The sequence below is a fragment of the Limulus polyphemus genome, unplaced genomic scaffold (genome assembly GCF_000517525.1).
Source record: "Limulus polyphemus unplaced genomic scaffold, Limulus_polyphemus-2.1.2 Scaffold993, whole genome shotgun sequence".
NCBI classification, from domain to species: Eukaryota; Metazoa; Arthropoda; class Merostomata; order Xiphosura; family Limulidae; genus Limulus; species Limulus polyphemus.
The window spans coordinates 307834-322069 of record NW_013666603.1 but is presented as its reverse complement, the minus strand read 5'-3'; the positions used below and the strand labels follow the sequence as shown (position 1 = coordinate 322069).

General features: G+C 33.5%; 1 protein-coding gene across 7 annotated transcripts in view; it reads right to left on the bottom strand.

Moving 5' to 3' along the window:
* LOC106461589 (mitogen-activated protein kinase kinase kinase 9-like) overlaps positions 1-14236 on the bottom strand; it is a 100423-nt gene that overhangs the window by 22717 nt on the left and 63470 nt on the right. For all 7 annotated transcript variants that reach the window (XM_013921431.2, XM_022388597.1, XM_013921430.2 and 4 more), the window contains one exon: positions 7691-7871. In XM_013921431.2, the coding sequence (XP_013776885.1) occupies positions 7691-7871 (181 nt within the window). The remainder of the gene's footprint in view (positions 1-7690; positions 7872-14236) is intronic.

Genomic DNA, 14236 nt, shown 5'->3' with positions numbered 1-14236 from the left:
AAAAGATGCATTTCATCTCATACCATATTGCATTTGTACTAAATCAGATTTACTTAGAAAAATACCAAAAGACCTTTTGAAGACATTGAGAATTTGTTCAATTTAAGTGAACTTCAAGTTGATAAACTGAGGTTCACACAGATTAATGAAAAAAAAAAGTCCAAGATGTTTCCCAGGATCAAACTGTTATTTTTAAAGACCTAATTTATTGATTTAAAAAACAATCTGACCACAATAAATCACTAATATTTTATCATATTTCATAGCAAAATGCTGTAAAATCTCTACAAAATGTTCTAGCAATAGCAGTAACAAGTGAGTTATTGAATTGAAACAACACCTATTCAAGCAAAAAAAAAACTAAAATAATATTTCAAGAGAAATTCTATATGATTACATGTTAGTGAACAAAATATTAATGAATTATAATACAGTCCTTTATGTGCATTTCAGTTTTGCAACAAGTCATAAAGCCTTGCTCTTTCTCCTAAGTACTGTGCTTTGCTTTGGCCAGAGTTAAAAACTATTCTAGTATGCAACCAAAACTAAATAATTTTTATTGAACATATTATTTCGACTTGCTAAAAGGACAAGTAAACTTGTACAAGATTTGCTATTGAACATATATATTACTACACATGACCATGTCAACTAAGCAAAGATTCACTCATATATTGTTAGCCTGGAGCACAGAAAGTTACCTAAAAGTAACTGCGAAAGAAATAATTTACTTTGAGACTGATAAAGTGAACTCTGATAAGCAATATCCATAAGTTATACTTCTTTCCATCTGCTCATTTTATCACAATATTGATCTAACCCTTGCCTACTGACATTTATTTTTTACCATTTATATAGTGTGACATGTAAGGTTTGTAGTTGCTGATTAATCTCTCTCTCCCTCATTCTTCTTCTTATTAATTAACATTTTCTTTAAAACAATGTTCTGGAGCAGCTTGGACTTGGTGTCAGGCTTGAGCTGGAACCTCTTTCAAAACGAGAACTCCCATGTGATTCCCAATGCGTGGTGAAGAACCTTTTGGAGGCCAGGGAAGCTATAGAATCAGCCTCAGCTTTGAACAACTAAGAATTGCAGGGTGAGCTGTCACTAACATCTCTCAAGAACAATGATTGCCTTGTCAAAATCATCAGGCAAATGCATGACAGAAAACTGGTACTGACTGGTAAAACCGATAAACTGTGGCTTTACTACATGCCAGTGGTGGACATAATGAAATGTTTCCTGAAAGCAGAAAGAATGGGAAACTGGCTTTTGCATTTAGCTGCTGCACAAGAGATGCTGCCATATTTAGTCGCTGCTGGACACAACCTTTACACAAAATTTGCTTATCACTACCTTCAAGGATGGACGCCATGTTTTTGATGTAGCCACAAATACTGGGCTGACTTTTCATTTGACTTAACTACTGAGCAGACTCTGATGCAAAGTGTGAAATCAACTGGGGGATTAACATGTGGAACAGGAAAGTCACAGTATACCAGCATGTACACAAATGAACAATGTGATGCAAGAAGTCACTGGAACACATTGACATACAAGTAACCAATGCATATAGATGGGACCCACAAGAATGTCAAAGGACACCGATGAAATGATGTCTATTCTTTCATACCTCCGTGGAAGGAACCCACTTACTGGAAGCCCCACGCTAAAAAACATCGTGACTGGTGTTGTTGGTGATGAATCTGCAAGTGAAAATTATCTCTAGTAATTTCATTGCTAGGAGCTGACTTAGAAACTAGATGAAACAAAGTGAATAGTACTGTCTTTCTTTTTTCAGTATGGATGAAGAAGTTCCAAAGTAAATCACCTGAGAGTTTCTTCAAATCTTTTCACACCTATTTCCTATGTTTATTCTACTGTTAGTGGCTGAAGTAGAAAAATGCCAAAAATAAAGCAATTTACCACTGCTCCTTACTTAGTTTGACACTGTCAATTCATAAACTTTGCCATTAATTTGGAGGGTTTAGCTATGGGTTCTCCTTTATCTCCATTATTATGTGTTTTATTTATGGACAGTTTTGAAAGTGAAGCACTAGAAAAAGCAGATAAAAAACCTGAAGTTTGGTTAAGGTATGTGGAGGACACATTTTTGATTTGGCAGTATGGTAAAGATGAACTAGCTAAATTTGTTAATTACCTTAATAACACTGATAATTCTATAAGATTTAATTATGAAATTGAGATAAATGGTTGTTGACCTTTTTTGGATGTTTTAGTGAGTAAAAATAAGGATAAATTGGAAACTACCATTTATCGTAAACCTTTCTCTGTAATCATTCCGCCACATCAACATTCTTGTCACACTATCTCTCAAAAAACCTGTGTTTGTTACCCTTATGTGGACAGGATATTAAAATTATGTTGTTAACAGGATGATATCAATAATGAGTTATTGTTAATTAAGCACATAGCAGTGTAAAGAGGTTTTAATCCAGATGTTGTTGACAGAGCTGTCATAAAACTAAAAAACAGGGATAAAAATATTAAGTTAAGACCATTTGCTGAAAAAAGTAAGAAAGTATGTTTAGTACTAACATATATATACCTGATTTATCTTGTCAAGTAACGAAAAAATTTAAAAAACAAATATTTTTACAATATACAAACTGATACACAAAATCAGTGAAATTCTTAATACAACTAAAGATAAAATTGATTTAATGGAAAAATTTGGCATATATAAAATATTATGTGAATGTAAAAAAGTTTATATAGAACAAACTAGAAGAAATTTAAAATTCAGACTGAATGAACATAAAAGAAATGTTAAAAATAATAATATTACTCTTTTACCTTTTGCAGAACATGTTAGAGAAACTAATCATACAATTGAATGGAAAAAATTATTATTTTAGCACAACCTGTAAATTGAATTGGTATGAATATACATAAATCTATTGAGATAAATAAATGTAAAAAGAGTAAATTTAAATAACTGATGATGGACCTGATGGAAATGTTGTCAGCAGATGCCATGAAATTCTTTAATATGTAAATTGGTGTTTTGATAATTGTATAAATAAGTGTTATTTTTTTGCAAAACATTACACTCCTGAGGATGACACAATAGTATACATTGAAACATGTAGAGTGTACGAGATTGTTTTACAGTTTCATTGGTTTTTTTTACCACTTTTTATCCTGTTCAGTAAGTTATTGTATTTTAGTAATTTGGAGACTGGAAACAATCTCATTTTTTTAGAATTGTGTATAATCATTGTTTTTTAAAAAATTGTAATTTTAAAGATTGAACATTACACACGTGCCAAAAAAATATTGATGTTCATTGTTTGAATATGATAAACAAAAATGATATTTAGTGAAGATTTGAGTCATCACAATATTTTAAACTTGACTGACTTTAAGGTAATTTTAGCTTCTTTGATGAACAATAAGAAAAACAAAAAACACTCAATGTTACAAACACTGCAACTCATGAAAACTAGTAAAAAAATACCATAATTCTAAAAAAAAAAAAAAACATCAACAAGATATCTTTATCAAGCCTTAAATAATCTCCCATTGTTTCATACTCTATATTTGTTCCTATGTCTAGCAAAACTACTTTAACTCTCTCAACACAGGTTCGGTCGAATTGACCAACCACGTAACCTCTCTGTACTCATATAAATTCTTCTAACTTTTAATATAGTATTTATATCTCACAAAATTTGGCAGTCTTTAAGTAAACATTATACTTTCACATACAAAAATATCCTCTTTTGTGAAGCATTTTTAATAAATTATATTCATGGACGTATCGTTTTTTAGAGTATTTGCTTTGAATAGTCAGTGTGCAAAGTGATTTTCATGTAAAGATTAAAAATACTTTCCTTCATTTCTAAAATCTGATATTTGATTTGCATAATCTCTAAAACCTTTTAAATACATTTCAAGTGTTTGTGTTCAGTAAAACTTTATATTTTATCTGGTACTTCCTCCACCCTAACTCTATACAAATTTGGTCAATTTGACCAACCTCATAACCACACACACACACACACACACACAACACACAAAAATTAAAATAAATTTAAATTAGCCTTTTTTTCTTTCTAGAATGATTTCAAATTGTAACATGAAACTACATTTGTGTATCATAAATAGCTTCAAACTTGTAACAGTATACACCTATTTATAATCAACTTTTATTGTCATTTGATTGCCTTTTGAACTGTATCTAACTACTTTCGCTCCGTTATAAGTTGTAAATCACTTGGGGAACGTGGAGCTCACGTTATGCTATTGAATTATATTACCCATAAGTTGCTTGTGTGCATGCCTCATGAAACATATTTATTATATTATTATTAATTTTACCTAATCTAACCTTAACTAACATAAAGAGATCCCTAATTTTACATTTTAGTAACTTTTATAATAATTACTTTTATAAACATGAAATAAACTACTCACCCAAATCTTTTTTCTTGCTGTTGATTGTCGAGGACATTTAACCCTACTTTTGTTTTTAATACTAATGGTAGAAATGCATTCAATTATTTTTATTTAATCAAATAATCCACAAAATAACATAGAATAGTATCATGCAAAGAGTAGACAATTTTCCCTAACTATCACAATTTTTCTAGCATTCCAACTATGCAACAAGAGCCGTAACAAAATCATCCGAACTAGTCGGTGTCTTTCTCATGGGAATGAAGCTTGTACTAACAGTGAAACTGGTAATTATTCATTCAGAAAACCTTGCCCTTCTAGAGGTTATAGTTAATATAGAAATAAACGTAAGAGAGAACTATTAAGAAATCCTGAAAGAGAGGATATGTAAGGTGGGTGTGTCAAGAGGGGGGTCTGATTTTTTATTTGATGGCTTTGTAACCAAACAAAATTGACGGCTATAAAAAAGTTAATTTGTCTGTACAATGAGGATTTTATAGTGAGCAATTTACGTTGAATTTTGTAATTATTGGAGGGATGGCGGATAAAATAGAGAAGAGGAGATGCCTGGAGAAAATGTGTCACACTAGGGGAAATTCAGGATTTTTTTAAATATTGTCTTATAAAATTAAGAACTTAAAACTTATATTCTATTAAAAGAGGGATTATTAGCTAAGATATAACATAAACCAAAAGTAGATTAATAAAATTTTGAATGTAAGTCATTAAAACCTCGTGACATGTGCAGTAAAGAATGCATATCATGATAAGGTTAACAGTTTCAGCATGGGCTCAGTCCCTGGGACCGACTTTGTAACCATTTTGTGCTTGTTATAGTCCATGAAATTTGGCAGATTATTAGTAAATATTACAAGGCTTTCATATGCAAAATATCAGATTCTTTTATTAAGTCTTAAGGTTTGTTAAGCAATGTTTTTCTCCTGCCTTTTATCTTTTTGTATGTTGCCTATCCAACACGCAAAGTAATTTTCATTATAAGATTAAAAAAATTTCAAATTTCACATGCAAAATATTTATAATGTCTAGATAGTTACTAAATGTTCCTTAAGAAAAATCTTTATATTTTATCTGTTATTTTCACTAATGAATCTCTGTACAAATTCAGTAGATTTGACCAATCTCCTAACCACCATAAAGAACTAGGAAATAAATTATGCTTTTTTCATTCTAGAATGACTACAAATTATAACACAAATGTTTTGACTAAATAGCTTAAATCTCATAATATTATACATTTATATATATTTATTATATTGACCTTTCAGCCATACCTGGCTAACAATACAGAAGTTACAATGACAAGGCACACATGCTCTCATGTTACCATATCCAATAATATAAAACTGACCTTTAGTCTTTACAAAGTGACCTGTCTTGGCTGTGTTTTAGTGAACTAGTATTTTGTAAAATACAGTCAGGTTTCAATTCTCATACATGATATATGTATGTACATTATTACTATTTACAAATCAGTTCTTAAACTTATTTTTCTTAAAACATAGAACAGTAAATAAAGTAAAGCAAACAATTATCTCTTCTAGCTATGACCTTTATGAATATATATATTCATCATTTTTATTTTATTGACTTTTCAGCTGTCTCTGATAAACATTATAAAAGTTGCAATGACATGGCACATGTGCACTCATGTTACTGTATCCAATAGTATAAAACTGGCCTTTACAAAGTGACCTGTCTTGACTTTGTTCTAGTAGACCAGTATTTTGTAAAATACAAATACATTTTGGTTACAATACATTACATATGTATATATGTTATTACTATTTACAAATAAGTTCTTAAATTTAAATTATTTTTCTTAAAACATAGAACAGTATATAGAGAAGTATAGAAAACAATGGTCTCTTCTACTTTTGAACTTTGTACTTGTTTGCTATTTGCCATAATTTTCTTAGCCTTGTCAAGTTTTGCACATGGAGGATGTAAAACAAACTAATTTTTTTTAGGTTTTATATATGCATTTCGAAATAAAATAAAATCATAAACTACTATATCAATACCGCATAAATCCATTAAAGTTTATCAGGCTTAGTAACTAAGCTGTATTTGGGTATAAAAAATATAATATTTTGAACAACATTTTCACTTACCCCTTCCTTCCCAGGTTCGAGACAAAAAGAAAAATTCTTGGGAACTGTCCACCTTCAAGAGCCAGAAAACCACATGGGGAAATTCTGAGCTTTTGAATGGTTATAAAGCCACAAAGGTATGAAATCAGTGTATGTAAGGAAGTATTTCCAAAAATGGAAGAAGTAGTTGGGGCAACTCTGTTTGATTTGCTACATATAGTGATATCACAGCAAATAGAATATAGAGGTCCTTATTTTATATTCTAGCTTGTCAATAGTGGTAATTTGAACCAAAGCTGCGTTCAACATATCATGTGACATAAGAAAAATTATATTTAGGAATTTGTTTTTTATATTTACTTTTAAATTAAGAAATCAACTAATGTATAATACTAAAATTTGATTTATAATCTACAGTTTGATACCAAAATTATAGACATTCATAAAATTGTTGTTCAATTAAAGTTTGAAAGCCTACAAATGTAATGACATGCCCTTTCACACCTGAAAATAGGAAGACATGTAATGAGAGGGTTAACTGAATTAGGTGACAAATCCTACACTAGTAACAGCCAAATAAGGTTTGCAAAGATTTCTGTGCTTTATTTTCTTCCAAAGAAATCAGAAAAATTTATGTGAGCTTTCTGCCTTTTTTCCTTTCTTGTTGTAGAATGTTTATTATACTTTCACATTTAAGTCATAACTTTATGTCTTTAAGAAATGCTCAAAAACTTTTCTGACAGTTGATTATGAAAGTCAATAATATTATAGAAAAAGGAAAAAGTATTTTACATATTCCTTTATTTGATGAAAATATGAAAAAAACCAGCATCAAAAAGTAATGTGTCTTTTTTAACTAAAAATCCAATTTTCAATTTTTGATAATGCAATTACGGTTTAGCAATCATACCGTTCTCTCTTGTTAGCCATTGGAAGGATAATACACTGAAAGTGTGAATATCCCAGTGCATACACACACTACTAGAAGAGATGCACACACTACTCAATATTGAAAAACTATTCAAACCTAGAGTACACAAATGTATCACAATATAAAAATGTCTACAACAATAATACAAATAAGTACACATACTAAAAAATCCATCCATGCAACAGAGAATTGAGAATTATAAATTTAATGAGAAAAATTGTTTACCTCCACACATCGCTGGCTTTAGAAAATTTGTTACTGTTGATTGCTTCTGGGGCCATCCAGGCAAATGTACCAGCACTAGACATGGCTACAGTTTTGTTGAATTCTCTAGCTAAGCCAAAGTCAGTAATTTTCAGAACTTTGTTTTCAAGATTACCCCACTTAATTGGCTCATTTAACAGAACTGAAAATAAAGCAAAATATCTTAATAAATAGACTTAATTCACATGTGTGAACATGACTACAATATCCACATTAACAAAATATCAAATTCCATTTATAAATTGCAATAGCAACTGTTGAGTAAAAAGACAAAAATCTTTAGGTCACTAAAACATGTAACTTATTGCTGCATAGAATTTTCCTTTGTTACACTAAATAATTACAGTTTCATTTTAGACATATTCCAATCAACACAATACTAATATTTAAAGTGGTTATTGTACATACATTATTATTGTTATCACTTTTCAGTTACTTAAAATGAGTTGCTAACTAGAGCTAAAAGTATATTAAAAAAAGTTTCATATGAAACATGGGTTTATTGACCAATTCTAGTGTTAAAACTTTTGCTGATAATCTCAAATTAAAGACTGTCATGTTGGCAATGCTCATTAGAAACAAAATTTATTTCAGTAGCAAATATTTGATAGGATAATTGGTGAAATTTTTTGTAACAATTAGAAAAATTTGCATAGCACTGCACAAGCAGTTGTCTAAGAGATTGCTTTAGGTATCCAACCTAGAAAGAAAAACTGCTTGAATCATGAAAAAAAAGCCTATTTTTTGTAAAAAAATATTTTGACCCTACAGAGAAGGTGCCGGCATTTTCCACCAATCTCTGTTTCTGTGAAGCTATACATATTAATGTTTACTATAATTACAAATTTACTAAGTGTATCTTCACAAATATTGGCAAGCTTTCAGTGAACATTACGTCTGTTGTACACAAAAAGTTAGCATTTTCCTGAAAATGTATTTCCGATAAATACTTACTTTCTCTAAGAAAACAGATTTCTCAACTAGCACTGCCCTCTATTGGCACAACCTTTCAATGCATGTCATTAGCCTTCCACCTACTGTTTCTGCATATCCACATGCAAGTCATCATGCAGCAGCTCTCCAGCAATAGGAGCGTGACACCACTCCTACTGTAACCAGCACATCTGCACTCATTTATCATTTCGAGATTGGTCAAAAGACCTATACCATATTCATTGGAAGTGGGAAGACTGGGTGGGAAATGTGAGAGAAGGTAAGTATCTACTGGAAATACATTTTCAGTGTTGGAAAAATTCTAACTTCTGATACGATATCTTACCTCTTCTCACAAAATAGATAGAATCCCATATTAAACTGGTGGAGTGTTGATAAAAAATATGGTCCCCCTTTAGGAAGCACACAAAGAGAGACCAGAAAGCTTTGAATCAAGAGAGAAAACACCACACCTTAGCAGGAGACTGCACTACATCTAATCCAGGTATACTCTTCACTCTTTTATAACAGTGTCATGAACATAAAAGGCAGAAACATGAAAGAATCCCAGAACATGTATGACTGATGAATAGGACTCCTGGGTGTCAAGTGGCTAAGGCACAACAGAGCATAGTGGTAGTTTGATCTTATCCAACACCAGGCGGTATCTGTAATGGTACATCAGATCTGCAGTAGGTAGAGGAACATCTACCTCTTCACCTCAAAACAGCAATTGGTAGGGAAAACAAGCTTCCCTACCAAAATCCATCACCACTTGCACGCATTTCCAAACCAACCAACACCAAATCCACCGAGAACTGACATCCAGCAGATGGTAGTAAGGTGGAAAGCCCTGTTGGGATGACGTCTCCAGTCCAAAACCTGGCCATTTGTCACCAAGTCCACTGTAGGAAGAAGGAAACCAGCCAGCATACGTGAGGACTTACTCAGCTGGACCATCTCCAACCAATACCGGACCCAATGGGAGGATGCTAGTGAGGAGGAATGTCTCAGCCTGAGGGGCAAACTGCAATGGAAGTTATATGACATATATATCCAAAACCTGACAGCATCTGCAATTTATCATCAGTTCCATGGTAGAAAGAGCATCATGCCATAGAAAAAAAAAGATTGACCAGAAATATAGACAGAAATACAGGGCAGTGGAACAACCAAAACCAGGCAGCATCTGGAATTGTACATCAGGTCCGTGTTAGGAAGTGCTAAACGCCAGTGATACCTGCAGAATGCCAATGCTCTACTCTCAACTGAGTGGTAAGATTCATCACTCAAGAGGACAGGCCTCCATGGTTTACCACCCCAGTGGCTAGGAACTGGTAAGTGGTAAAGACTCTCATACTCTACTAGAAGAAAGAAAGGGGGACACATTGGAGAGTCCAGAGGACTGCATCACTGAAGAAAGTGCAATGGGTGGCCATAAAATCTTATTTTGAAAAGCAGAACTACTATGTCAATGGAGTCAATGATCCAAATCCAGTTGACATTTGGAATTGTACATCAGGTGTGTGGTAGGAAGAGACTCAATGCCACTGAGCAGCAGAGATGAGTTGCAATCTCTGTCTGCTTTACTCATGTTAGTCTATGAGTTGACGGTCTGGGACAAACATATTTATGAAACAAAATACCACTACAGAGAACTACTAGTAGTCCTACAGAACACCTCATCTCTACAGTGCGCATAACCCAAACACACAAAAGAATTATTTATTATAGGTAACAAAAAATATGGAGACACACAACCAACAGCTGGCAGCATTTGGAATTGTACATCAGGTCTGCAGTAGAAAGGGCCACAATGTAATTGACATCTAACATGGTCGCAGGATAGATAATATGGATTTTCAAAAAAAAAGTATACCTGGTCAGGCACCACAATACAAAAGGAAAAAGGCCCTTGAAAAGTGAAAAAAACTTGAAAAAACAATGACCTGGCACAATACTAAAACACGAAAATTGAAATAAATAGTAAAGAAAAACAAAGTCAGTAGTATAACTAAAAAAAACACTGACGAATATACGAGCAAAAACTAGCACGTCTGTACAGTACCACTGCCAACTGAGAAGTAATTAATGAGTACAGATGTGAAGCGGACACTGGTTATGATAGGAATGGTGTCATGCTCCTACTGGTGGAGAGTTGCTGCATGGTCATTGCATGTGGGTATGGAGAAGTGGGTGGTGGAAGGCTAGTGGCATGCATTGAAAATTTGTGCTGACAGGAAGCAGTGCCAGTCAAGAAAAGATATTTTGTAAGCTGAGGTATGATATTTTTGTATCATTGTATCAGAAATAAGGATGCGCAGTGAAATGAAAATTTGAAAATTATGAAAGAATATGAATATATATTTTTCTTCCTTCAATAAATAATTTGTTTCCACAACATGATTTTATGTTATTCACTACTTTAATTGTTTACCTTCTCATGAAGTTTAATTTTATCAGGAAAACATTTTAAGATTCCCATACACTTACTTACTGTGCACATAAAAATCTGCACTCATTGCTTTGATAAAATTCTCCAATTTCTTTTCCAGAAAGTAAATATTTCACCTTTCAAATATCCATTGTAAAATATAAATAATACATAATTTACTAAAACAGACTGTCTAAAAATAGTTAGAATTGAATTGCTTTTCTAACTAAGATATAACTAGCTTATAATAATTGTTAAATGAATGCTAATTTGCTTACTGACAGGTTAAAAAATCAAGACATCTTGTTAACATATATTGCCACCAATTTCAAAAGGACCATTGCAAGCTTGAAACTGAAAATAAGCTCTTTCAGTTGACAAGCCAAACTATTTTTCTCTATTCTTATCCCAATAGTATCCATGTGTAACTCACGTTGTCGCACGAGTTACTGCAGTTTTATCCTGAACTTCCAATAATCATCTGCCTTTTTTCAAAGTCCACACTGGTGGGTTCAATTAGATTAGAACACCCTTTGACAAGACAAATTATTCTCTTGATCTCTTTCAAAGTGTTAATCTCATTCTAACATATCAAAATGACTCTCGAAATGACTGCTCTGAAAAATACCTCCAGGAGGGCTTCTGCTACTCTCTCTGTCTCTATTTTCACCAGTGTCACATAGTCAACAACTGTCAGAAACAGGCACTAGTAGTCCAATCAAGTCTACAGCTACTCTGCTAAACATCTCTTCCATGAGAGGCATCTCCCCCAATGGCACCTTGGCTACCTTCCCTCTAGGTACTGTCCTTTGGCAGATGTGACATGAGCTGCAAAATCTACTCACATCTCCAATGATTTCTGGCCAATGGAAGTTGCTGGTGATTCTGTTTGCCATCTTCTTTGTTCTTAGGTGTCCTCCCACTACTAGTTCATGAGCCAACTTCATCACTTGAGTTCGGTATTCTGTTGGTACTATGATTTGTTTAACTTCTTTCTATCTAGTTCCTTCAAATTTCTACTACCTGGTATGTTTCCAATCACCAAGTCATATATTGGTGCCTTCATACACATGGCCGCAAGGTCTCCTACATAATATGGAGTATCCACCTTTATTTCTGCTATGGGAAACTTCCTCACTGTCCCATCAATTAGCACACACAGGCATACCTTGCTGTCTGGTCTACACTGCTAAACTACTGCACCCAGTATCTCGTAGAACCTTGCTTTTTTGTCCCCTGTATATCCTTCACTTACTGGCATGATGTGATTTGGTATCACCTCTTGGTGTTTGTCACACACTCCAAGCACTACTGGCACTGTTGATTTTTTTGCTCATTTGAGTCATCAGTCATGTACTGATCAATTATGGAATTGACAATGGTGAATCTGATGTGTTTTCTAGATTCTGTTTCTTCTGGCAGTAGCATCCATGGTGCCAGTTACACTTTTCGTGCTTCTTACAAGTACTATCTTTGTAAATAGCTCCAGCTGCTTTATGTTGAGATTTCCACTGCTGCTTGCTGGCAATTGGCTTGCACTCCATTGCAATACTTCCCTTTTTATAACAAACATAGCATCTCTTCTCCATTTTTTCTATCAACCTCCTGTTACCTTTGGTAGACTCTTGCTTCTGGTCAGCCATTACTGATTTCAGATTTTACTGGATATTTTTGAACTTGCCAGTTATACTCCCTCCATGGGCTTCCATACACTGTTCTGTCAGCTAGATCATCTCCTTCAAATCTTTTGGTGCTCTTTCCTTTAGGAACAGCAACATGTCAGTTGAACAAGTAATCATGAACTGTTCACATACTAATAGGTCAGCCAGTCCCTCAAAACTATTGTCACATTTGACCATGTCAGTCCATCCTGGGAAGTATCACTGTAGATGTGCCAAAAACTGTAATATAATTTCTCCATTGTCCAGTTTGACTTTTATGAACTTTGTGAGAAAACCTTCTTCAGTAAGTTCATATCATTTCCGCAAAGACACTTGTAATTTGTCATATTCCATGGCATCTTCTGATTTCATTCCTGCATATATTTGTAGGCCTTTTCCTGTGAGAAGTGGGCTGAGACAGACTGCCCAGTTGCCTTTGTTCCAATTCTGACTATGGGGAGATCTTTCATATCTCTCCAGAACAGCATCCATGTCATCTTTTTTGTTCATCAAATTTGGGTAGCTTAGGTCAGCTGGCCCTGACTCCATTGTCATTCTTGGGTTCTTTTTCCTTTAGTTGGGTGAGCTTTGCAATCTCAGTTTGAGCTCTTATTCTCTCTATTTCTAGTCTCACTTCTCTCTGTTTTTCTTCTTTCTCAATTTGTGCTCTTATTCTCTCTCTTCTGTTGCCCCTCTTCTCTCACTGGTTCTTGTTGTTGTTCACTGCCTTTAAACCTGAGAAGCTCTCCTCTTTCTATCCATTAATCAAAATTTGACATGTTTATATATCGTGATTGTAATCTCCACACTATTAGTGCTACTATTACAGTTTTACATATATAGGCCTACTTAGTTCTGATGTTAATCATGTTTTTTCTCCCGCCATTTACCACTGTATAATCCAGGCAGTAGCTCGCCAAAACTTACTTTTTTAGTAGTATATATAGTAAATATATGGGTGTGTTGGTCATAGTTGTATCTTAAATACTATACACTTCTCTTCTTTATGTAAAACATTCACTTAGGCCAATTCAATTGCTTTAGAATTCAGTTGAAAAGCCAAACTATTTTTCTCTATTTCTATCCCAATAGTACTTGTGTATAATTCACTTATGTTGTTGTTGTGAGTTACAGCAGTTCTATCCTGAACTTCCAGTGATCATCTGCTTCTCATACTTCCAATAATTGTCTGCCTTTTTGTTGAAGTCCACACAGGCAGGTTCAATTAATTTAAAACACCCTTTGAAGAGCCAATTATTCTCCTGATCTCTTTCAAACTGTTAATCTCACTCTAACAAATCAACCGTTAGGCCATTCACTCCCAGCTTGGTTAACTTTACATTTACTATCTTTCTGCTTGTCTGGTCATAGCTATTTATACGTCTATTACTTAGGCCTTCTAGAAATCTCCATACCCTCAACAGCAATGAATATTAAACACCAAATAAAATAATTAATAATACTACCTACACTAAACAG